Source organism: Vanessa atalanta, chromosome 2 (genome assembly GCF_905147765.1).
Source record: "Vanessa atalanta chromosome 2, ilVanAtal1.2, whole genome shotgun sequence".
In the NCBI taxonomy this organism is placed as follows: domain Eukaryota; kingdom Metazoa; phylum Arthropoda; class Insecta; order Lepidoptera; family Nymphalidae; genus Vanessa; species Vanessa atalanta.
In genome coordinates, this window is record NC_061872.1 from 13,271,718 (window position 1) to 13,299,290 (window position 27,573).

The following is a 27,573-nucleotide window of genomic DNA, read 5'->3' on the forward strand; positions in this document are numbered from 1 at the left end:
TTTGAAAAATATTACTTTTTGTCACTTTCTTAATTATATTTGTCTACATAATCCAATAAAATAAAATAATTGTAATTCTTCTTTATTTAATGTCAACATCGCTATTGTTAAAATTGATATTTGGTTTGTATATAAAAAAAAAACATACTTCAAGTGTTGCAATTTACAAATTATAATGCTGTACATGAACGAAATTACCTTTCATTCAACTTGATTTTTAATTCATTTCTCGACTCTCGTTTTGCCTTTTGCTAAGTATTCAATACCTACATTATTGTGTAAAATTATTTAGTTCAAAAGGGCAACGATTCACCAAAAAGTTATAAATACAATCAGTTTTTTTTTCCTTGGAAATGTGCAGTGTGATGCAGTTAAAGTAAAAATCGTAACACAAATATAATAACAGTTTTATGCGATAAAATAATCATATTTTCTCTGGATACAATGAGATAAAATTAAAGTGATTCAATAAAATGTACTGTTTATAAGTGTATAATCAAAAGCATGATGATGCAGTCATCGTCAGAAGGCTGTATGAACATCGCGGAGTTGGCGAACCAACTTCGTAGAGAAAAGATCTTTATAAACTCGGAGAGGCAGCTGCTCCATAATCTCAATGAGGAGCTGGAAAAAACTGTTTTGGAATTGCTCCAAGCTGCTTGGATATGTTCACAACAACGCCAAAATCTAACAAATTTGGTAACATCAAGATGTGAGGCTGAATCTATTGCAGCCTGTCAGCGAGCAAGTCTACTTGAGGGCACAACTTTTATTGATGCTCATAAGGTTTTGAAATACAAGGTACGTCCTTATTTAACTTTCGACTACTAATACATATTATTGCCATTATCATAATAGTAAAGTTATCTCAATATAATATATAAATCAATTATTTTTATATGTTTAAATGATCTTTAATTACATAAATCCACCCCTTTTATTGATATAAAATTTCATTATGTTATGTTTCATGTCCTTCTTTTACATTGTAATATTGTTGTGTTTAATATGACAATATTTACTAGTTTTATGAGGATATATAATTTTTAGTTAAGAAAATCACCCTTAGTCTATTCCAATCAAAGAAAGTATAAAAATAAATAAACCTTAGCTTTACACATTCAATTCAATTTGTTAATAGCTTATATCAATAACAGTATTGTCAACATGCAATACCATAAGTAATATAATTGATTATTTAAACTCTCGACAAAATAAATTGTGTCAATTCTATATAAAATCTCATTCTTTTAGCTTTTTTCATCTTGTGGTTAGAATAGGTAAAGGTTTCCTTTAAGTTTTAATAATTTATTATACTTTTTTACAGAAGTAAGCTTCTAAATATTTTTAATTTGAATTTGTATTATAATAATCATTTATATATTTTTTTTACATTGTATTTTATACCATGACATAATTATGTATACATCCATCACCTATAGAATGTATAGTTAGTAAATTTCCTATCGCTGGGCTTTTGTTTTAACAGCCACAAGTTTCCTTAAAATGGCAAGAGATTTATAATAAACCAAAATGAATTACAACACATATTAAGCATATGAAATTAATTATAAACATAAATTAAATACATGAATTGTATTGTAAACACAAATTCAGCTTAGTAGTGTTTGTTCGAGTTGGAGTGAGTTTGTGTTTACACCAGTACCAAAATTGTGTCGAAGATATTAGCTTCATGGGAAGAATTAATTTAAAATCCATATACTTACATATACGAGCAGGTGAATTTCAGTAAAAGTTTGTAAAAACTTTCTCTTATAATATAGGATTAAAAGTTTACATAATTCATTGTCGCATAAATTCATGGTATTGATGTAAATTTATTTCATAATACAGGAGGTACAAGCCTTAGGAGAACTCCTGGGATGGCTCCGAGACACTCCCAATCTCATGGCTCTATGTCTGATGCTTGGAGAGAACCATATGCCACCAAGTCTACCTTCATCACTAGTAGCTGGACTATATGGTAGCTGTCGTTCACCAGCAGACAGAGGGAGGCTCTTGGCAGTCTTACGATCCTTGATCAAACACCAAATGGCTCCTTCGAGTGATCCAAGAAAGTAAGTTCATTTTTAGCATTAGCAGCCCGTAAATGTCCCACTGCTGGGATAAAGGCCTCCTCCCCCTTTGAGGAGAAGGTTTGGAGTATATTCCACCACGCTGCTCCAATGCGGGTTGGCGGAATACACATGTGGCAGAATTTCGTTGAAATTAGACACATGCAGGTTTCCTCACGATGTTTTCCTTCACCGCCGAGCACGAGATGAATTATAAACACAAATTAAGCACATGAAATTTCAGTGGTGCCTGCCTGGATTTGAACCCGAAATCATCGGTTAAGATGCACGCGTTCTAACCACTGGGCCATCTCGGTCCAGTAAGTTCATACTTTATATAAATAATATAAAAGTAAATTCTCAAATTATATTTTATAACCTTGAAATAAGGCAAATAAGTTACATGTTTTTTTGCCTAACATCTTTTTAAAGAAGATATTACAGTAGATAAAACTGTAGAAAAAGTAGTAATGTTACCAATTTATTAAGCAGAATTTAATAGTAGTAGTAGTAGTTTCATTGTCAGTTGTTACTCTTATCAACCAATTTAATTATGATGTCCTGTCCGATTCTGGCCATGGCTGCCGTTCTTATGGGAGACGAGCTAGCTCTTTATACCCTCACCCTCATAATCCGACTTGACGGCAAATCCGATACGACTGAAAAGAGTTCGGACGTTGGAACGGCTTTATACTATATTCCAACCACGAGCAGAGAAAAGCCAAATAAACAACATTTGACAGCAAATTGACGCGATATCATTGGTCGAGAGCTCGATTAATCTGTGATACACACTATTTGCGAACGTCGACGGAACTGTTATCGGAATTTTGGAAGTAAAGTTAAAGTGAAAATAAGTATTCAAGTGTAATAGTGTTGTATTATAAATAAATATATATTAGTCATAAACTCTTAGGTAGTGCAAAATAGATAGAAGTTATTAGCAAATCTCATGAAATACTTAAATCTAAGGTTTGTTTATCTTTTTTCCTACATCCATAGGAATAGGCTATACGTACTTTGCGAAGCACTGGAGTGTTCGGTGTACACAATTCCATACACCGCACTGCTACTGATTTTATTTCGACAGAAAAACCCGATGACTTTTTGTCGGCCCGACCTGTAGTTTGATATCACGGTATCTGCTGCTTTATATCCAGCCACTAAACCAACGAAGCAGTAAATATAATAATATCTAATTAATTACATTGTTGAAAGAGAATGTTAATTAAATAGAATTATATATGTGTAAATTGTATCTCCAAGTAATTACAAATAATGTAATACTTGAGTCTGGGGTAACTCCCTACCTAAGAGACTTTTGGGCGGAGAATAGTTCCGTATTTTAAACAACCTGTTACAATTGATGTTTGAAATTTGTAAGAAAATTCCAAAATATGCTCTTAACTACAAATTAAAATGAACGGAAGAAGCACTGAAGAAATTACTATATTGAGAAAGTTGAATTGCTGTTGAGATAGGTGTTTCGTTTTATATTACTGGATGTTACAAATGGCAACATTTTTTGTCGTTTTAAATTACTACTGCTATTAAAAGATTGCCCCGCTGTTTTATGCGATTTATTATAAATGTAATAATAGTGAATTCTAACATATATCCTATATATTAAACCCTGGAAATAGTATTTATTGATTATAATAACCTACTTATATGAAATAACAGAAACTTGTTAGAACTTTGATGTACTCAAACGATTTTTTTTAAATAAAGACATAATAATAAGGTTACCCAAATCAATTTGTAATTTTTACCAAGACAAGACAGATGGACGAGCATAAAATTAGTTGTTGTTTCGTTTAATAACTAACAAGGTATTAACTAAAAATATATGTATTTGGTTATATTATATTTCAAAAAAGGATATTACATTGAATTCACAGACAAACTTAAATTTAATTAAAATTGATATCATATTATGTAATGGTCCAGGATGTGATATCGACTTTCCTCTATTTTACAGCTATCTGATATTTCATTCAACGGAAATAGAAAAATACTTATTTCATAAATAACTACGGACTGATAATGTAATTGTAAAATAGCTTAAAATTAATTATATATATATTATATATATATTTATTTATTTATAATTAATTGTAAATTTTTTGCATATGTTAACATTTAATTGCATTTCATCCCTAGAAGGCATTTTTGTTTAATTTAAAATTAATAAAGATAACATACTCTTTTTATGTATCAAATTTATTGAGTCGTGATTGGTTAATAAACACACACATATAAATATATATATATATATATATATAAACACACCTACATTTTATAAAACTTATAGTTTTCTACTTTTGTTTACTTCTGGATGCTTCCTTCTTACTTCTGGATGCTTCCTTCTCCTGGGTCCCTCAGGTTGCAGAAATGAGCCGTAAGATTTATTCCATCATTGGGTTTTTAAGGCGATGGAAAAATCTACTACCAATCGAGGCTAAGATCAACTTAGCCAATTCGTTCCTGTTACCAATATTGGATTATGCTGACGCCTGCTACACTGACTTAACTGAGAAGCTTCTAAATAAATTAGAACGACTGCAAAATTTAGCCATTAGATTTATCTTTGGTCTGCGTAAATTCGATCATGTCTCGCAGTATAGGTCTCAGTTAAAGTGGCTGCCAATCAGGCTTCGAAGAAACTTGCACGCCTTATCTCTTCTTTACTCTTTACTATATGTTGAACATACACCACCTTACCTTAAAGAACGCTTTAAATTTCTTGGGTGTGACAACACACTTAACCTGCGTTCTAGTGACGATAACAAGCTTGTAACACCCTGCAGCCGGACACAAACTTACAGTAACTCTTTTACTGTGAAAACCGTCAAACTTTGGAATGCACTACCCAACGATATTAGGCAATCGAAATCCTTGCCCATCTTCAAACATCGTTTGAAAAACTATTATTTGTCCTTATCTCAAGAATGTATGCAAGTAGGAATTAATATGTAGTTTATATTTATGTATATATATTTTGATATATTATATTACTATATGTGTATTATTTGGATGTAGTTATGTGTAGTTTATTATACTGTAATGTTAGTGTACATAAATTATATTCATTATCTCCTCATTCTATCTGCACTTACCTGTTCTCGTCTTAAGCTTCTGTCACCAAAGGTTGTCTGTGAGAGATCGCTATAAGCGATAAGACCGCCTTTGCGCACCATTTGTTGTTTCTTTTTTTTTTTTTTTAATACCCAATAACTGTCAAGTTATAGTTATAGTGTAATGTGTTGTGCAATAAAGTATTTAAAATAAAATAAATAAAAAATAGTTATCATATAAATTTAAAAAAGAGCGGTAAAAAAACGATGTACTTAAATTTTGGTGAATAAAAGTAGTCTTTATGAACTGCCTTTAATAAAGCTTATATTGTATACATTATGTCAACATAAATTCAAAACTTTCGAAAATATCTGGCGGGTAGGGGTTTAATTTCAGACCTAAGCGACCACCGCCCGATCATCATTTAAATACTACTTCAAAATAACAAGCTGAGTTCCGATATAGAGGGTTAAACGCGCCAATGTGCACACACACAACAAACACAAGGGTTATAGCATATATCTCGTGAACGAAGACGCATTGTCACTGTAAGAAATTGCTTATATTTTTTAGTGCCAGGTGCCAATGTTTAGATGTAAATGTGACCATTTACCATATATTGGTATAAAATCTTCAGCCTTATATAAAAATAAATATCTCTGATGCAAATCTTACTAGCTTTAGATTGCAAATAAATTCAATAAAGACATCTTAACGACCTCTATTACAGAGGAGATTAAACGAATGACGTCAGAGCCGACGATGATCAACAGGTGAAACTGTCCATTGCGAAGCATGATGTCATTATATCACTGTGTCACTTTTACAATACTTCTATTAATTAATGTATTTATGCCGCTGGTAATGAGTAATGTACATTGGGCCGGATTATAGTAAGCAACTGCCTAGGGAGCTAGATAGGGCAAATGGCTCCCGAGAAATGCATTGCCTAGGATCCCCAGTATTTTTGATCTCCAGCGGTTCTAAATGTATGAATGGTCGCATGAAACACCTCCAGGCTATTGTTCATATGATTAAAATGTGTAAACAATAATAAACTTTAAAAAAAACGCCGAGCTTCTTTCGGTTTGGCTGACTATTTTGTATCGATGGTAGTTTTTACTTGACTTAACGTACTTTAAAAACAGATCGACTAACAGTTATGTTTGTTTTTCCAAGCAATAGTTTTTCACATAACACCTAAAACAAAATTCACCCAAAGTAAAAAACGATACGTTATAGAAATCTGACTATATATTTGAATATATGTTTATAAATGTTTTGTGTATGTAATAAATAAAATATGAAGTGCGTATTTCGCCTAAGGGAACATGATAGCCGGTTACAGTAACCGATAGCAAAAATACTGTGTTGACACACACTGGGTTCTGCTTCGTCAAGCGACTCTTGGTAATGCGCTCAGACTTGATTATGTATATAATATTATAAGTTCAAATCACGAAATCGGTAAAACGAGCGATAAAAACAGCAGTAACATTCACATATCTAAATTCCTGCTATGGGTATGGGCTTTTCACCTGTCCTGTCCTGTCCACCTGGTGGTTAGTGGTCCACACTGCAGATAGACATTGGCGCCGAAATTTTTTTTAACCAATCCTTCCATTGCCAATGCGTCACAAATCTTGGGAACTGAGATGTTATGTCCTTTGTGCCTGTAGTTACACTGGCTCAATCAAACCGGAACAGAGCAATACTAAGTATTGTTGCTTGGTGGTAGAATGATGGTGGTACCTACCCAGACGGACTTGCACAAAGCCCTGCCACCATGTTAGGGATTATTGCGAATGGTGTGATTTTCAGATGTACACGTGGAATTGAAATCAAATTCTAATAATGTAAATAACATTATTAGCATGCTATGCCATTTCAATGGCAACTTTCAATAGTTGTAATAATCGATAATAAAACGGCTATGGTTGGCAACTTCGAAATTTTCAAGTTAGCTGATCTGATTAATGGTAGACTTCGAAGAGATACGCTCAATCGTCGTTCGCTTCGTAATTTGGTAGCAAATATACAAGTATCGAAACTACCGGTAACGATTAGTTAAATATAGGCGCTGACCGTCAATACATGAAGCGATCGATGCCGGTGATAATGTAGATGTATTTTCAAGGTCATATTTTGTCGATACGTAGTAATGTAACATCACATAATCGATCTGCAAGCCTGAAACACTCATTGTCCTAAAACAGATGTTTTAACATTGTTCTAATTATATACGCCTGTCATCACGTCAGACCAATGCATTATTTGGGGTTTCTGAGTAGTTGTGTCGAGTTTGGAGGGGAATGTTTGACTCTCGTAGCTGGGGAAAAAACGTAAAGCAATTGACCCTTACTGTTAAACACTTGTCGAATTTGACGTCCCATGGGACTATAAGTATTATTTAAGTGACTATAAGTGCTATTTAAGTAGCATTTGTGTTTCCGTACACACTTGTGTCTCTCTTGACATAGGCAGCCGTGTTCGTATCATCAGTGCCACTAATCGTATCACAACCAGTGCCAGATAAACCACGTACCAAGAGTAGCAATTGCTACGGGCCCCACACAAAATTGGGTTCCGCATATTTAAACCCACTCATCTCTGATGAGCGTAATTTTTTCAATAATTTGTGTAGTATCATCAGTTTTCAATTGTTAGTTTCTTATTGTAATTATTCTCAATTGCCAGGCAATCTCATCTCTGCCTATTTGTACTTGTCAGAGCGTAGCCGGGCCTATAGAAATCTAGACTAGACTATTAATTACCTGCGAAAATATAACCTATAAATGGCAAATAATCGTATTGAATTGTTTTTTACCACTTTATACTCAAGAACCCATAGCAGATCATGCGCTCTTTGAAAGAATTAGCTACGGGCCCCGCGCTTGCTTAATCCGGCACTGATCACAACCAAACGTATAATGAGTCAATTGGTTTCGTTCCGGCATCATACAATAGAACCACCAAATCTGAGCTCGTGAGTGATTTGGAAAACATGTAAAAAGAACCTAATCGTTTGAGATTATCGTCACCACTGAAACCTGAGTGTAGAGACCTGTACACACCCGGCACACACTTGTACTCTATAATAAAAGTTACCTTTGTGTGAAAGTTTCTTTGATATTATCGTCATCGTTGCATTTTTATATATGTGTGCTGTTAAATGAGATGTGTGAGTGGATAAAGGTGATAAGTAAAATTTTGATTTTAAGTCTTAACACCTTCGTTTATGACATTAATATTAATTTTTTACTAAATGATGTAACATTTTGAGTACCTTCAACTCATGTCTCCAATTATAGATGAGAATTAAAGAAAATTCGAATAAAACATGAGCGCGTGCTTAATCCGTATAATAAAAAGCCGCGTATGACACACGGGTCAAATACTTTAATGTTTCCAACTCAATGAAATGTACAAGTTGACCGTCGTTTTTCCGTAAAGAGGAACGGAGTGTGTTAATATAAAAATTCACACGAAACGTCCGTTCGTTATTATCATTAAACAAATGATATATGAAATCGAAAGTTGTCACTTTCTCTCGGAAGTAATTTATGAAAGTATGAACGTATGATTCTTTGTTAATAAATGTTTTCGCGTTAATGTTACTATATCAGCTGAGTGAATAATGTTTTTTGAAATTATCTCCGTAACACGTTCGACGAGTTATCTTAAACGTTCCTACATGTTGTAGAACGTGCTTAACGTATATTTTCCCATAAACCAAGATTGCATACTCTATGAGAGTATTTTAAATTATATATTATATTTACTTTTCTTTAATAGGTATATGAACTTTATACTTTAATAGGTTATATAATACGAACGGATTAAACTACGTTATTTTAGGGCTGTTACATTAATAGCGTAAGAAAAATTTGTTCACTCAACTTAATATCGTAGATTCAATGTTTTAGTCTGCATTTAAAATAGCTTGGTTTCAGTATTAGTTGATTTTTATAGAAGACTAGCTTCTCAAATACACACAAGAAACAAAAAATATTGAAACCTGTCCAACCTTTTAGAAGGAGTATAGTTACAAACACACTAACAGAAAATGTACATGTATATCAAGATATATAATTTATGTTTTATGTCATTATTGATTGAAAATTAGTAACTACTGAATTTCGTGCCGGTTCTTCTTGGTAGAATCTACAGTCGGTGATAGCTGTCAACTTAATATAAATTGTAAAATGTCGATTCAAAAGTGCTTGTCCAAGGCTATGTACATCTTACTAATATTATCATTGCGAACTCGGAACGGCTGAACGACTGTGAATGAAATTTGGCACAGATTATAGTATAGATTAGCACGTAGGATTTTTATCCTATAAGAAAAACCCACACCTCCTTCCTTCACACGCGGACGAAGCCGCTCGCAGAAACTAGTAAATTCTATTTTTGATTTTGAATTATTTTTGTTACATCACCTTATACTTTCTTATGACAGATTGTTTCGTACAAGCAAAAGCGCGCTCACATCTCTGTACGCGGTGTTTCGGGACAACCATTCACCGGCTCGACAGTTTCTGGTGCAAGCGCTACATGCGCCTGTGATGGCGGTGCTGCACGAGGACGAGTTCTTTCTGGACATCGATCCGGATAAGGCCATGGAGAGGTAAATTTCCAAAAGTCCTGATGTTCCATGTGGTTCCGACAGTAAAACAGAACCCCATGTCCTGTAATTGTCGTATCTTTCCCTACACGGATATTGGAAGACTCACTCGGTACTTGCGATAGCTAATTCTCAAGTGCTGAAGATGATATCACCTGGAAGAGATCACTCTTTTAGTAATAAGACCGTATTTGTATACCTACGATTGCTTAAGTATTATTTAATTGTTATTTTGTTGAAAATTTAAGTGTATTTTATGATGTAATATTTGATGTTATACAAACATTGCTGAATTTTGTTTCTGATAAAAAAATTGGAAGACAGTTTAAATGCAAATATCGTCATTATTATTTTTATTTATTAAAAAAATCTATATCTATAAAATTGCTTCCAATATTGTGTAATTCTAATACTGGTAATTTTTAATTTTCCCCTAGGTTCTCTCCCCCAGACCGTCTCAAGAAGTTCGGTCAGACCAACAGCAGTGAATACAACGCTAAAGTGGCGCGCTACCGGAAATGGACGGTGCAGTCTCTGTACAACCTCACTAACAAGTTTATCGTATCACTGAAAGAGCACTGGGCCAACTTCCCCGCAACCATCGCGTGGGTTTTGCAACAAATCGTTCATTTTCTGAAACAAAATACAAGGTATTTGCGGCTTTGTACAAAAAATATATTACAGAAACATTTTGGATAATTAACGAAAATTCTGGTTTCTTTAAAAATGTCTATAAATTTTAGAAACAACGCCAAAGCGAGGGCAATATTCGTTTTAAATGGCTTATAAATATAATAATCTTGTTGATTTCTTAAATCTTTATAAAACAATCCTTCATATGTCCAAATGTATTTCTTTAGAAGATATTTATTGTAATAGTAAAAACAAGTGACAAATTATTGGCATTGAAGCAGCGTAGTGGACTAAATTTTTGTTGTGTAGGTATCTTTTATAAGAATAGGTAGGTGGAAGGGCACATATACCAGCTGATGGTGAGTCATCAACACCAAAAGACAGTGTCGGTGTAGAAAAATGTGTTAACAATATCTGCCAATGCCTAACCAACCATGAGAATTAAGACGTTATGTCCCTTGTGCCTGTAGTTACACACACCCTTGAAACCGGAACACAACAATACTAAATCAGTTGCTGTATATCTGATGAGCGGGCGGTTAACGACTTCAGCTGTCCCTTTATGACAAAAGGCAGTTTATATTAACTCCAACCTCCTTCGTTCCGTCCGCAGAACAACAGATCGCGAGATCCACGCCATCTGCACGGAGCTGGTGCTGAGCAACTTCATCTGCCCGGCGATCGTGAACCCCGAGGCGCACGGCGTCATCGAGGTGCCCGTGTCGTACATCGCGCGCTTCAACCTCATACAGGTGGCGCAGATCATTCAGATGCTCTGTCTGGCCAGGTACCAGGAGGTGAGTGACCGCTTTGTGTTACTATGTTTCCTTCATAACCCGGTTCTCCTCTCAGGGGCCGAGTACCTCTCTGAAGGTTTCCACTGCTTGGAAAAATATTAAAAGATTAAGAAGCTATTTAAATAGCCCAAGACCATGAATTTATATAGAGCCATGTATTTATATACTTACCAATTAACGAATGAAGGTATGTCATAAGTATCATAAATATTTTATAATGATAAAAAATTACGTAAATAATTATTTTATATGTATCTGTTGAGTATGGATATAATAATAAACCTTATTTTTCATGTCGAGGTTAATAAATTATGTTTATAAGCTACTTCATTGATAACTCTAGGTCTTCCATTTGACATATCACCAATGAAAGAACTTGTTCTAGTTTTGCGCTTCTGGAGTAATTATTAGTATAGGTTGATTGTTGTTTGGACGACTCTGAGCTCATAGTTGATGTGTGATGCCTCAAACCGTGTCCTCAATTGTGTCTGCGATAATTCTATCATTACTTTGGCTCTACACAATATCTTCACTGAAGTCTGATATATAAGAAAGTTGGTTTAATTGAGCATATAGCAGTAGTACTTTTGGAGTTGTGAAATTTTTTTTGACTCCATTAAAGTTTGGGGTATATTTTGCATACCAATTAGTGCGACAAACGTTTTTGATTCTGATGCAGGATCCATTTTTTTATCACAAGTGAAAATACGATTCGTGGATCAGATCACCTTGGTTTAAAATCCTAATATCGACGTGGTCTGAGATGAATTTGCTAATCCATAAATTTATCCCATTTAATTAATCGTTATCAACACTCAACAAGCTTAGGTACTCAAATCGAAAAATTCTCAGTGAAGAATGTGAATGTGAACGTTACATTTTCGACAAACAAATCGTATATGTATGAACTCAAAATCATCGCTACTAGAGTTGCATTCGGGACTGGCAGGCCAAGAGATGTTATCCGTGATAGCTTCTTTCGTTTGCATAATTCTTTTTTTCAATCCAAGTGCGGCTAATCTGCTGTTCTGCGCTATGCTATTGAATGACATAAAGATGTTGTATAAATGAAGTCACAATCCGGGCGACAGGTGGACCCGAAGGTGCGCGACCTGTACATGAAGTTCGAGCGCTCGTGCGTGTGGTCGCTGGTGGAGGGCGTGTCGGGCGAGGGCAGCGCGCCGCCGCCCGCGCCCGCCGCGCCCGCGCCGCCCGCGCCCTCGCCCCCCGCGCCGCGCACCGACGCGCCGCCGCGCGCCGCCGCCGCGCTCTACACCGCGCCCGACGCGCACCTGCTGGTGAGACGCACGATCGCACCTCTCTCTTTGTCCTCTCGTCCGATAGATCAAGATAAATACCAGATTAGATCGATATGAAGTCGTGTATTGTTTGTAAAAGTTTTGTTTGTTTGTAATCTGGTATTTAATTTATACTACCTGATTAAATTTTCGTTAGTAGTTCGATTCACTTCTGACTGCAACTGTTTACATTTATTAAATTGTTTCATAGTAAATAGTACGTTACTTTAACATTGTTTCAGATAACATTCCTTAAAAGAATATCATCTAAACTGAATAACAACACTCAAAACGGCAACGACGAAAACACCAGCAATTCGCAGAATGCTGAAGAATCAGGTTTCAGGTAAGGGACCGTATGACCAGTAAAAATTAAATAGAACTACAATAGTAGTTTCACTAGTATCAAATTTCATAGAACGATTCTTGGACATTTATCTAATAAAAATGATAATTCGTATTATTTTATCAGTAATATCAAAACCGTGCCAAAGTTTATTATACAATTAGTGAGTTCATGGTTAATAGCAAACTTTGGGAATAAAATTATTGGCTCCTTAGCGCCGACTACATAGGATAACGTCAATCGAATAATAAAATTCTTCAGCGAGCCGGTGGAAACGGATGAGGGCGAGGCTCGGCTGACGGCGCGACTGGCGGCCGACGAGCCCAACTACCGCGCGAGGCTGCACGACCTGCTGAGGAAGATGCCAGATTTTTCCACGCTGAGGTAATCACTTCCATTATAACTATTATTTACAAAAAAATTGAATAACCAGGTGACGATTCTTACAGCATCATGTATTTCTGGTTACTAATGACTGTCTATCATCCTACCAGATCTTCTCCGACTGACACGAAAGACACGCTGTCAGAGAACGGGCACAGCAAGCGCGGTATCCTGAGCAAGGTGGGCAAGCCTCGTCTGCCGCGCTCCATCTCCTCGGACGAGAGGGTCGCCGAGCGAGACGAGCCCGAGGTGCTGGTCATTAAGCTGGCCAACGTCGACGAGCAGGACTATGTCGGTGAGTTTGTGACATTGTTACAATGTATGGCTGTTTACAGAACAATACATATTACAGACAGATAAGACAGGAAGATCGATAAAAATCAGGGAAATCAAATATCAGAAATTTTTAATTAAAACAACTAACAATTGTTGATTAAGAACTATAAATATTTCTCAGACGAATTAATAATTTGTCATTTTTATTTATATAACTTCATAAAAGTTAAAAGATTTCACTCGAATATGAATATAAATGATAATTTTATAAAATTACTAATTCGCATATACAATGGGCTGTTATCAGGTCTGGAACCGGAGTCCAAGGTGCTGGAGTGCTACTACTGCGAGGGCGACGCGGAGGTGGGCGGGGCGCTCGCTCCGACCGGCTCCGTCGCGCCCGTGCAGAAACGGACCAGGTGTTTATCGCTATTTTCCACGGTCGCTTGCGATCACAATTGACTCTAAGTTAAATTGACGCCGGCGTCGAAAAGCGTAGCTATAAATTGCGATGAAGGAAAACATCGTAAAGAATGCATGTCTATCCACCAGTCAAATGCGTGCAGTTAATTGCGTGCAGTGTATCTAACAGTCAAGTGCGTGCAGTTAAACAGTAACGCATTGTTAATAATTAAAAAAATAACTCAATATAGATTCATCAGTTACGCTATGTCCACAAGGTTCTCGGTGTCGCACGATGAGGTTTCGCTCGGCAACACGTCCGACAACCTGGAGGCCGTGTCGGAGGCCGCGTCCAACCACAGCGTCACCTCCAGCCTGGAGCTGGAGACGGAGGACCAGAATGACAACCTTTCGGACATGGTGACACAGATATATTTTACACTTGACGTATTTTAACATAAATGATATACATTTTTTTTAATAATAAAACCTACATTCAAGCTCCTGTTCTTTTTGAATTATACAAGTTATAACAGCTTTAAATATTTATTTTAATCCGAATAACTGGCAAGAAGTTATTATTATGAAACTGTGAACAAAAAATTTTTGTATTTTACATAACTTTAAACTAACATTTTCAAGTATATTTCATTAATGCAAGGGAAACAGCCAATCAGATTAAAAATCCCACGATTAGAAGCTTCATGGCTCTTTCGAATATGAACGTGATAAGAACCGTAATTTCTCAGGTGTCGGCCAACGTAAGTGGGCGCGGCAGCCCCAACATATCGGGCAGGGAGACGCCCTCGTCGCAAGTAACTGACGGAGACGCAGCAGGGGACGCTCAATCGAGACGGTAATCTCCAGGACTAATGATCTGATTATTATTTTTTTTATTATCACTGTTACAAAGCTATATTATTCCTGAGTGGTAAAGGGTATATTTATATCAAATTATTTTCTGTATTAATCGCGTGCGAAGCCGGACCGGGTCGGTAGTTGTATATACTTACTATTCAAATGTTTTTCTTTTGTTTTTTTTTTTCAATGTAGGACTCAACAAAATGCTCCAGTTAGTCAGGCGGCCAGCGCCGCCCAGGCTAAACTACTGAAACAGACGCGAAATGATATTGAAGATAAATTCTGCAAATTTGAAATTAAGGTTGGTTTAAATATTTAGAACTTCATCAACATTTAGAACTACATAAATATACTCACTCAATAATGATGAAATATTTCCAAGTTTTAATGAGACATGTACCATTCACTTACAACGTTCTCCTTATGTCCAGAAACTCCTCGAAGGGGACGAGACGATAAGCATAATGTCCGACACGTGGAGCACGGACGTGCTCGCCTCGGACTCGGAGACCATCGGCGACTCGTGCGAGCCGACGCAGGTGGCCGCCGGACAGGGTCAGCCCAAACGCCCTCTGTAGCAGTAGCTATACGATTCATTTTTTAACAGCAGTCGTTTCTAGACTGAGTGTTACGAGCTTTACAAATAAATAATTTCAGTTGTTAAAAATACGTTGTATCAAGTGAATATGCATTCAATAATGAGCATTCGTTAAGTATAAAACTAACTAGTTTTTTTGTAAGCAGGTAATGCGAATAATACTATCGCACCGGATGTGTCGGAGACGGCGAGCGAGTCCGCCTGGAGTATGGACCTGCTCGCTTCAGACAGCGACCGGAACACAGAGGTGAGGACACTGGCTCCAATCAACAATTAGAAATCTGTGCAATAGGTGCAAACGTATCTTGGTATATAGATATAGCACCGTACCGTAATCGCGTTGGTCGAAGTGTCGCGCGATCTGAACGTGCTGTATAATCTGTATGTTGATAATATCAGACAGACATGTATTTACATCTGAAATATAAATTTGCACTCGAGACACTAAAATAACGACGTCTCTTATAATTGTTATAAATTATGCAACGAGACAGTTAAAACATTTATGAGATCGAAAAAAGCACACAAAACGATTAGGTCTCATTCATCAGTATGGTGCGCACTCATTTCTCGTCGTTTCACATTCGGTATATATAGTGTATCCCAACCACAAAAAGACAAAAGCCAAATAAATAGTATTTAACATCGAATTGATGTGTTTGACTAATCTGTGATATTCACGATGGATTTGGAATAGAAAAACCGCCTTTTGTATGTCGACGAAACTAATCGCAAGTTTGTAAGTAAAACTTGCAACTTTAGTGCAACATGGCGGTGTATTAAATAGAGCTGTGTTCGTGTGGCAGGTGGACACGGACGACTGCGTGTCGGTGGCGGCGCGCTCCGACACGTCGTGGCCGCGCCGCGCCTCGCAGCACGACGCGCGAGCGGTACCCTACCACGCTGCACATTCTATGCACATTTCTGGGACATTGAACAGTAGCCCCCTTCGGAACCAAACCAAACGACTGTGAATCGTTACGATCGATATCATGCTACTACCGCTGTCTCTAACGATTCTTTTTGAATCTTCAGAGGAAATAGACTAATTTCAAACTTCATTAAATGTATGTCAGTAGTTTGGTTAAATTCGAGATGGTTCATAGGATGGCACACGTACATCTTAATCAAAGTTTACATTTGACCAAAATTAATCATAGTTATATTAAACTATAGATATAGTTGCGGGTAAATTTCCCAGTTTACTGAATTTCTTGATGATGTCAGTTGGTCTTTGTATATATTTTATATAAACGCATAAAATGTGTTTCATCGCTTCGTTAAAATTATTCCTCCTTTACAATATTTAAATATTTTTTTAGAATGGTAATGCGAAACGAGCTGACGTCGGCAGCCCCCGCCACACATCGCGTTCTAATCTTCCTAACAGGTGAACAACATATAAATACAATTACCGTGGTGACATTTTTTTTTAATGATATACATGGCAAACTAAAATTTTATGCAGTATAAAATTTATTTATATAAAACACTATTGTATTTCTAATACTTAGTGAATAACTTTAATATTATATATTTTTTAATTATTTTATTAATATAAATATTAAGTATAAATCTAGTCACCTAGTAACATAAAATATGTAATCAATAATTAGGAGCGGGGGCTACCTGAGCGCCACGGCCGCCCTGTGCCGCGGGGGGGAGCTGGACCTGCTGGCGCACCACGCGCACCGCCCGCACCACGCGCACTACCCCATCGAGAACCGGAGGAGCATCCTCGTCAACGGGTACCCGGTACGAATCGCGCAGGGACTTGCAGTTTTTATTACAAGCTATGAACTTTTTTAACATTCTATTTTGGCGTTCTTTAGAAACGATTCAATAAATAAAGGACACCAACCAAATCCAAGTGAAAAGACTGAAGGTTTCGTCAGAAGGGGACAGCATAGTTTTTAGATATAATATACTGTTGTTATTATTGTAGTTTATGAATGCACAATATAAAGATTAATGAAATAAAATGGAATTTGATCTACTACTACTTAACCAATGTCAACCAGATGTGATGTCAATGCAAAATAGGGTCTGTCCGACTATTTAAGCTTCATTTTATTAAGGATTTTTGTTTCATTAAAACCAGGTTTTTTGTTCATTTACTAGAAAATTAAATGATATTTTTTGTTTAAATGTTGAATTGTGTTTTTGTATGTCAAATTTTATGTCAAAATTAAATTCTACCCCGAACAGTTCACAATGTCTAATCAAATGTAAAAAGTCCACCAAATACCGGACTCGCACCCAAAACGCCTTCGTCCGGATTTATCCGACCGCCTGGCCGCCCTAATCGTACTCACTGCCCGCCGCAGGTGATGACGTGCTACGCGTCGGCGCCCGAGAGCCCGATCGCGGCGGCGGCGCTGCCCAGCGACATCTTCGACTACGTGCCGCAGAATGCGTAAGTTCATACGCGAAGATTTACTCTTAGTTATTGAATGTCATATGAACCATTAAATGTTGCATTATTTTAACACATTCTGTCACTATATACAGTAAATCCTCCTTACAAAGTGTGCTCTCATTAAAAATACATGGTAACGTTTACAAACGCATTTTTTTCTCTAAAAAGTGCAAAGTATATTTTAGGCACAGATCCATTCTAGTAATAATATGTTATATAAAATGTTTGAAATACGTACATGTATTTTTTTTAACAATAATCTCTTTCTAGTCTGCTTTTATACAAAAATTTAATCGTCGTATCGCATTGTAATTTGATGAGTGTGGCTCCTTAAGTTATGATATATTTTGTCAATTGTCTTAATAAGTTTATTTTTTCAGTACGAATATTCCAACCGAATCAACGGCGGAGGGAACGGGTGAGAGCGAAGTCGAAGTCCCCAACACTATATCCGGCGGCGGCTCCGATGCCACCAGCCAGTGGGTGGACGACAGCTTCCCCACTAAGTACATGCCCTCATCGTCCAAAGCCTACGATGACAATGATCTGATGGACAGGTAACTAAATTTCGGTTTTTTACTGGTTTTCACCAAAGGTATTAAAAACAAAATCAAAAAATTACATATTATTGTTTCAAAAAGGCATTTTACATATGATTATATTTAATGTAAACCGAGCAAAACTGGGGAGAAACACAATATTTTGAAATGAAATTTGAAATGAAAAGTCTGTACGGAAATCAAGGAAAATTAACTCCACGTTTACAATCTATATTTTCTTGTATTGTATAACAATAAACCTTGTCCATCAATGTTTTCTAACATAAGATTTAAATTTATGAATAGGAAAGTTAAAGTGAGCGGTTAATGTTGACCTCTTACCGTCAAGTGCCCGACTGTTCGTCTATCTTATTATTTCAAAGAAAAAAATGTCACATAATTTTACTCTATTTGTTATAGATCACTGAACTCGAGCGAGAGCTCGTTCAATGCCCTCTCCGTGTCGCAATACGACAGGCGATTCGACAGCGGAGTCGAGACCGACCGACCGGAAGCAGAATCTCGATCCGCAATATCCGACCTCATGACCCGAATGAATTCCGCGACGATCTCCACGTCCAATCTCGTCAACAACATAACGTCCAGGATAGTGAAATCGGAGCTGCGCACGAGTATAGTAAATATAAGTTCGTCGAGGATCGACAAGAAGCGAGATCCGAGCAACATGTCGCTGAGTACACTGTCGGTGAACAGCGTGGAAACGACCGCGTCGGACAAGAGCTCGAGCCAGGACGTGAACTCGGACAACGTGACCGAGCGCAGGATCAGTCCACCGCCGGTGAAGACGTCCACTGGCGCCATACCCAAGAGTATCAGCTTTGACGCCACAGCGGAGAAGTCACAGCGGTGAGTGTGAGCTTGTGTGTGTGTGTGTGTGTGAGAGAGTGTGCTTAATAAGATTTCATGTTCTAAAAAAGCCATTTATTGCCCGTCGAAAATGTAAGTAAATTGTTGCTCCATAGAAGGCGCATAGTCGGTGAAGATGGACTAGTCAGTAATTTGGACGAGTTGAAGAATAACGTGAAGCGCTCTGGTGGCAACCTGTTCCACAAGATCAAGATGTTCCGTCACAAGGGCAGATCGCACCATCAAGGAGGTAACGTCATATTTTATATATTTAGCAACTGCTAAATATATAAAATTCATTCCATCCAATCCACATCCATAATGATATAAATATCATAAAGACATGGTAGGTTTCCAAATGTTTTAATGTGTAGAAAACGAGGACTTACAGAATCAGAAAAGATTAAAGGTTTAGTGAATCTATATACGAATGTGAAATGTCATAACAGTGTATGAAGTCAAAAGCTCTTAGACCCGCAATCACAGTGACATCTCGTTTCAGAAATAAAGGTGTCGGAGGAGGAGGAGGTGGTGGGGGAGGGCGAGAGCTCGGAGGAGATCCTCGCCAAGTACCGGCGCGTGGGGGACTGCGCGCCGCGCCGGCCGTCGCGCCACGACCTGCCCGACGCGCTCGCGCACGACGCCGACCGGTACGTCTCGTGCATGTCATACTTTCCTTTACAGAAATAGTCAGATTCCTGTCGATTCACGTAAAATGTTTATAAATGAGAATCTACTCGAAACTGTAACTTAAAAACGATACAAGCGATTTCGACCAACTAATAACTCGCTTGATCATAATTTGTGCGTAGAATATTTAATAAAATAATATAACTGAAATCATTTTCATTTTTTAAGGAGCGAAGGCGTGATCGATCTGAACGACCCAGAGGTGTTCAACAGTATGAAGCGGCGCTTACGCGTCGTACTCTCCAACACGGACTTTCATTCGGTCGAATATGTACCCAACGTGAGTCGATATAAACGAAGCATACATATCAAATCGAATCAAATCAATTTTGTTCAAGTAAACTTCATAATGAAGCGGTTTTGAATCGTCGATATTTAAATACTACCACTATAGTACGACAAATCTAATAATATCCCTTTGAGAGATTATTTCAATAGACAAAAACCCCACATGCTCAAATTTAAAATCATGTCCCTCAATATTAGATTCTCGGAGACATCTACGTCCACCGTCGGACACGGTAATAGTAAATAAATAAATGTAAAGCGTATATACGGGCGCGGAGAGAAACAGATTAACCTGGGCGTGCCCCCAGCGCTGCACGAGCGCGTCGCTGGCGGAGTGGGTGCGCGCGGGCGGCGGCGCGGAGGCGGCGGCCACGGCGCGCGCGCTGGCGGCGGCGGGCGCGCGCTCGGCCCGCCTGGCCGCCGCGCTGCGCGCCGACCTCGCCGCGCGCCGCCCCTACGCCGCCTACCTCGCCTCCTGCCGCGCCGCGCTGGCGCACGCGCTGCACGACCTGCACAGGTCGGTACCCGGCCACGCACCCGGCCACACACCCGGCCGGTCGCCTGCCCCGCCGTGCTCCGATAGTATCTCACGGAACGCTTGTGCGCAGTCAAATCGAGTTGGTGCGGTGGGAGTGCTCGTGCTGCGCGCGGGCGGCGGCCGCGGCGCGCGTGCTGGAGCAGCTGGAGCGCGGGCCCGCGCTGCGCCGCCTCGCCGCGCACCACACGCACGCACACGCCCTGCTCAACGGTGATTGCTCCGATCTCTTTATATGTTTGTCGCTTGATGTCCGGATTCCAGCGGCTGGATGAGTATGCCGAATATCCTAAAATAAATACAGAACTTTAACCTTAAATTGAAATGACGTCATTGGTCGAGATTCAAAATAATATATTGTGTTCATTATGAGGAGTCGTGACGCTGTGATGTTATTAATTTTAGCAGAGTGGTATTACGACTTCCGAATTTAAATTAAAGTTTAAAAATTAAAAGATCCTTATCTAGTGCAAAATAATAGAATATAGCGTTGAATAAGGAAACCTAAAATTAAGTTAAGACTAATTTGAAAATGAGTTAGTTATTTGGCTTCAAAAGAATCTTCAATCGATACCCAGGTGGTGAACTGATGGACGAAAGGGCGTCGAGACTGACGGCCAGCATCAAGACGATCACGGCCGAGGTCAAATCCGACCCCTCGTGGGAAGGTAAATCCAATATGAATAACGAGACAAATTTGATAGAGCATTTCGATTATTTAAATATTCTGCAATATTTTAGGAGCTACGGCGACGATCCTGGAGAGCGCTGAGATAACAGTGGAACGAGCCGTGTTCTCTCGACTGTACCTGCACGTACTCTTTCCTAACGGAGATGGAGATATCGCACGAGATCAGTCAGTATTCCAGGAATATTAATTAATCGTAGATAATTTCTTATGACACATTTTTTATCTGTTATTATTTTTATGATTATTTTTGCGTAATTTCCGAAGCAAAAGGACCATATGGAAATAAGTACTTATTGATATTATGTAATTTAAATTGTCATTAGTCGTTTAGTTACGTAGTGTTTAAAAATAAGAAAGTTTCCTTCTCTCTTTAACAATGTTATTTACAAGAGATATTTTAAACTATTTATTGTTATATTTAATATTGAACGATTCAACATTAGTTTCGTTAAAAATGATTCTACAAATATATAATAATATTTCAGCGATTTTTGAATTTAATATACTTGATAGTTTGAAAATGTTTATAAAATGGCTCGCCCAACAGGGTGCTGAGCGAGCACATCCGGCGCCTGAGCGCCAGCACGAGCGCGGCGCGCGTGGGGCTGGCGGCGCGCCACGCGTGGGCCGCGCCCTTCGCGCACGCGCAGCTGCAGCTGCGCCACCTGCCCGTCTACCGCGCGCCGCGGGACAAGGTACGGCCGGAACGCAGCGAACGGCATACGCTCGAACCCATTGGCAAACGCCCCAACCCCGATCATCGAAGTAATTTTACATCGTCACAGTCAGTGTCTTCGTGCCTGGTCTAGGACAGGTCGGGTGCGGGTGTCGAGGTCACCCTCCTCACCTGGGCTGTTCCTCACCGGTAGGTCGATTTGTTTTGACCTCGAAGCTCAGGGCCTCGTGGGCCTAGAGGTCTGTCAGGGAATCGAGTACTCGTGACGTCCGGTGGTTGCGTCCATCATCAGTAGTCAGATAAATGTAACCCGATGCAAATGTCCGGCAGGTGTCGTGCGTGCTGCGCTGCGTGCGCTCGCTGGCGGCGACGCTGGCGCTGTCGGACGGCGCGCCGCCCGCCGCCGACGACGTCACGCCCGCTCTCGTGCTCGTCATCATCAAGGTGCGCGCCACTCGGTGCTGGCTTTCATGTATTTCAGGAGCTGCCTGGGTATTTTAATGTAAAAATACGCAATGTTATGAAAACTACATCCTCGGAAGGTACTTTTTCAGCGTGTAGGAGTCATATTAAAACTTACATACATATTAAAGCTATGCCGTGCGGTGCCACTCGCATTCAATTTGCTTGTTTCAATACTATTCGTACACATAGATAACCAAGTGCATCTACAGTTTTCCAAAATAGGTGATCTTTGTAATTACGGCTGAACAGCTTAATTATTACTTTCTCAAAGTTAGAGCACATTTTTAAAATCGAAAATATAATTAATTTAAACAAAAAGTTTATAGAATAAATAGTATAAATCAAAGTCACTGTCTGCCTCCGTCCGTATCTCCGATTACAGAAGTAACCGGAGATATTGAGAAGAATATCAATCACGCAACGGATTTTGATACGCTAATAAAAAAAGTGGTGACTGAGAAAGGTTTGTTTCATTTAACGCAGGTTAACCCGCCGTCGCTGCTGTCGACGCTGGAGCTGGTGAACGCGCTGGGCGGGGCGGTGCTGGCGGGCGAGGCGCTGTACTGGTGGACGCAGTTCTGCGCCGCCGTCGCCTATATCAAGACCATGGACTACCCCGCCCCCGCCGCTCCCGACTCCTAGCCCCAGCGGGCGCTGGTACGTATGCTTCTAGATTAGGATATATTGCAAGAAGCCAAACGTATCAGTTGCCGTTTTCTGTCAAGATATTTATAAGTCGGTGGTTAGTCTTTTGCCTATCTTTTCTCCTGTTCAGTCTTCCATAACTCTACTACTGTTAGTAACGGAGATAAATAATTGCACACAAGCCTGCACTTTCACCTTAAGTTTCCTGAGTAGGTTAGTTAATCTTCGTGTTTGAGATTGATAACGGAGCTCGGAATTCAGTCAGGAAGATATTTAATAATAATAATAAAGATTAATTTAATTTCAGAAATCAGCGCGAATGCTCGAAATGAGATTGTACCGCGGCGTCGCCCGTGGTAATCGTAGAAACACTATTTAAATAAAGTTTAAAAAAAAAAAACAATATTGTAAAGATTGATCTAAAAACATCTGATACTTAATCATTCTAATTCAAATGTATATAATATCCAGTCTTTTTCAACGGAACTTAAACAAAACAACAAAAAATAAACAGTTAGGAAACATAAGATCCTCCCATCGAAAACATGTGACCAGGTCCGTCTTGATTCGCATCGCGTCAATAATGGTCATGTTTTGACCCATTGCAATTGAACCATTGAAATCTTTTCGGAGGATGAGGGGAGATCGCCAGAACACTGCTTGCAGCCGGGCGCTTGTTGTACTTAAGACGGGGCTGCTCGTGGCATTCGATTATAAAGTTATTTTCCATCCTCTGAACCCAATCTCGGTGTTCTCTAACATGTCATAACATTTAGTATTCTATATCAATATAAAAGTAATACAATGTACAATTTATTGTTGAAAAAGACTATTAACAAAGTAGAATACTTAGAATAGTGTCAACATTCTTAATATAATATCAAAATAAACATTTTTCAACCACTTCTGTCCCTGATAAGCTGTTCTGAATTATAATAGTGCGTGAAAAAATTTGCAATTTCTGTGTTTGTAACTTTTTGCTATTGGTAAGGCCACAACATTGTATACATTTTTGTTGACAACAAAATCAAATCTGTTTTTGTGAAAACGGAAATTTATTATTTATAGCAACAAATATGTTACAACTAAGCTTTAATCGGAATGTTTATAAATTGTTTAACGTTTTGCATTTAATCATCGTATAACACAAATATTCAATGCAGATTAGTTGCAAAATGTTTAAATAAATTCATCAGATGGCCTGCTCTAAAGTAAACCTGCATTTATAATATTTTTCAAAACTTTGGTAACCGTCAATATTTGGAATTGGATCTTTCTACAAGCGTTTGTGATGATAAATTCGAATGAAAAATTAATATTGCTTAAAACCAAGATCAATACTATTTATTTTATTTTCATTTTCGAACGAACGCATCCGTTTCAAGTCACGCATCAATATGATTTATATTTTAAATAAATGATTACGTGATATGAAAACATGCGATTCAAATTGCAAATTATAGCAGATTTTTCGTTTGTCTACAAATCGTGGCTCATTTTTTTTAATTAATTAAAATTAATCAAGTATCATCGCACCCATGTGTGAAATATATTAAAGCAATTGTCTCGCATCTCGTTTTGAGGAAATGAAACATTTATTGAAAATACAATCCTTCACCTCCGCACCATGTACTCATCACACTTTCTGTTTTATTTCAAGGGGAAAGTCTTGTCAAAACCTACCGATAAGTCACATTCCCCCCTGTATTCTATACATGTAAATGATATATTTTCTTATGTCTGATATATTATGATTTCCAGCTTTGAGGATTAATATTATAACCCCCATGTTGTCCTCGTGTAAATAGCACAAAACAATATTATATGTAAGATGATCGAACATAGTCTGTAAGTTGATATTAAACAGTTTTATGTAATTAATTATTTATTTTGTACACTTTGCTCATGATTTTAATTGTTGTTGATACCGAGACCCTTAGAAATTAATAATTTGTTTCACTGTTTGCAAACTTTCTTAATTATGTGTATTATTTAATATTTTATATTTATCACTATTTATATTAACTATGAGTTTCGCTTTATTGAACTTACAATAATGTACCAACCGTATGATTTGAAATTTACGTATAAAAAATATTTTTATATTATTAATAGTTATGAAAAATAATAAAATTTGTAAACGTTCCGGATTATTTGAGTAACTTATAAGAAAAATGTATACGAGGCTAATTTCTACTTGTTTATTTGATATTGAAACTGACCGTCAAAATTGATCTTTTAATTACAAATGTGCTTAACAATCAACGTGCACTGCGTTTATGCTAGAAATGCTTAAAGAGAGAGCACTGTAACAGTGTAATGTGTTACTTTGTGTTCTTAGGCTGCTGCTAAGGATATAAATAAAATTAGAATTTTTTATTCAACTTCCGCAATGGATGTTGTATAAAAAATATTTTCTTCGCTCGATATTCATTAATCAATGTAAATGTAATTGGTTAATGAGAGACCACTGAACCATTAACTTTTAATTCTTGATTCATAAAAACAGTATATACTATAATGTGTGATCAGCTTAATTCGGTGTAGTCTTGCCAGAGGGCTTGTTTTATACTTGACAATATATTTTTTTTAACTCAGAGTTTTTAAATAAAATTTAATGTATATTATGTGTAGTTTTGCGCTTAAGTCTGGTATTCAAATATCTTTAAATTATGTAATGAATTCGTCTTAACGTTTAGGGCCTTTCGACATCGTCTGTGATTCTAGGTTTGGCTATTGAATACTCGAAGGAATGTATTTTTGGATGGGTCTTGTGTAGTGACGATTGAAAATATTATATGTACTATTTTTGAGTTTTGTAAAAATTTTGGATGTAGTTATTTTTTATGTAAATACGCAAATTCTTTACTACTAATGGCATCTGATGTTGCCAGATTGAATATATTAATTTATATGTAATTAAAACGTGTAAAATTAAAACTCCATTCAGGAAAAAAAATATCTCTAAGAGAAGTAAAAATTATATTATTTTTGTTTCAAGAAAGTTTAATTATCTGCGCGGCATGTGTATGAGTTATAAACTTCACAATTTCCATTGAATTAAAAATAAAAAACCATACATCATGTTAATCTAACATGTAATGTTCTTTATTAAGTCGTCTTATCTGAACAACGAAGTCTCAATGTAAATTAGTTTTAGTCTTATTTTGGACTTTTAAAAATTATTTAACAAAAAAAAAAGGTATATTTGAGTAAACATCATGTAGGCATAGATTTAACGGCACTAGTTTTGTTCGCACTAATCATAAATATAAATTATACTAATTCATCGTATTATATCTAATTAAGGGGTTAAAATTTACAATTGGATATCTATATTGTATCTGTCATGATTGATATTAGTTTTGTTTTTTTTTTGCGAAAATATATTTAATTTATGTTTAAAATAAACTCATGATCACGTTATAAATTAAAACAGTTAATTTTGTCGATATTTTGCTTGTTTACAATCCTGAGGAGTCGAAGTGCGCTTTGGCGGCTATTTCTTGTTTCAAGCCGACTACGGCGACTACAAGGGACGATATCATGTTAACCTTACGACTTACGAGTAATTATATTTTACTTTAGAACTAACTTTATAGGGCTAGATCTTATAAACGGTGCCTTTACATTGCCATCGTCGCTTTTTCTATTATTAAAATTATTATAATTCCATGGCAACATTGTTTTATAATTAATGTTGCCACTTATTAAATGTTATTTCGTAAAATTGTATGTTCGATAGAATTTATCAATCGCATTTTTTTGTTATATATTTTATTAAAATGCATCTTTCTTATTCCCCAATTTCTGAAAAGTGATTAAGTTGAAGTGAAATATTTTAAGTGATTATTATTTAAATTAGATATCAGTAACATCAAATATTTAAATTAGGAAGCAGTCTCGTCGAATAACAGGATTGAATTTCAAAGATTACTTATTTTTAAACTACATTAATTAATGTTGTGTGATACTTTTGCTGCTAATACAATATATATTAGTGTAAAATTCATGTTTCCGATTGAATGTATTTACTTAATATCTTAGGATGGCTTTTACATATGACTTTATTCAGTGCACTAACTAAAATACTGCATCCAAATAAAGCGGTGTAGAGGCATTTAGCATACTAATTAGACAAGTCAGCATTTCAGCCTCACGCTACTGTAATAAGTGTACTGAATTTAGCACTTAAAAATTGGTGTTTTAAGTCAATTTGTTATAAAAACTGTAAAAATTATACTAGCAACCGTATTTAGAACTAACTCATATTTATTCACTATTTATCTTGCCTAGAATATTAGACAGCAAGTGTATAGCTAACCTATTTTTAATAGCAGTTAATATGTAATCAGAGCAATGATATATATTTAGCAATAAACA

General features: G+C 37.1%; 1 protein-coding gene across 1 annotated transcript; it reads left to right on the top strand.

The window, feature by feature from the left end:
* The first annotated feature begins 233 nt into the window (after positions 1-233).
* On the top strand, positions 234-27,546 carry LOC125075367 (receptor-mediated endocytosis protein 6 homolog). The gene is made up of 32 exons (XM_047687107.1): positions 234-801; positions 1,855-2,078; positions 9,616-9,783; positions 10,218-10,430; positions 11,027-11,210; positions 12,302-12,508; positions 12,751-12,854; positions 13,116-13,238; positions 13,349-13,533; positions 13,822-13,933; positions 14,195-14,336; positions 14,666-14,772; positions 14,970-15,078; positions 15,209-15,332; positions 15,522-15,622; positions 16,182-16,265; positions 16,698-16,765; positions 16,992-17,130; positions 17,703-17,791; positions 18,175-18,351; positions 18,754-19,200; positions 19,317-19,450; positions 19,703-19,850; positions 20,059-20,170; positions 20,487-20,695; positions 20,787-20,926; positions 21,292-21,381; positions 21,455-21,569; positions 21,952-22,099; positions 22,411-22,524; positions 23,029-23,202; positions 23,498-27,546. Exons 1-31 carry the CDS (start codon positions 505-507, stop codon positions 23,185-23,187), a joined length of 4,773 nt encoding a protein of 1,590 aa, XP_047543063.1. The 5' UTR covers positions 234-504; the 3' UTR covers positions 23,188-23,202; positions 23,498-27,546.
* The last annotated feature ends 27 nt before the right edge of the window (positions 27,547-27,573 follow it).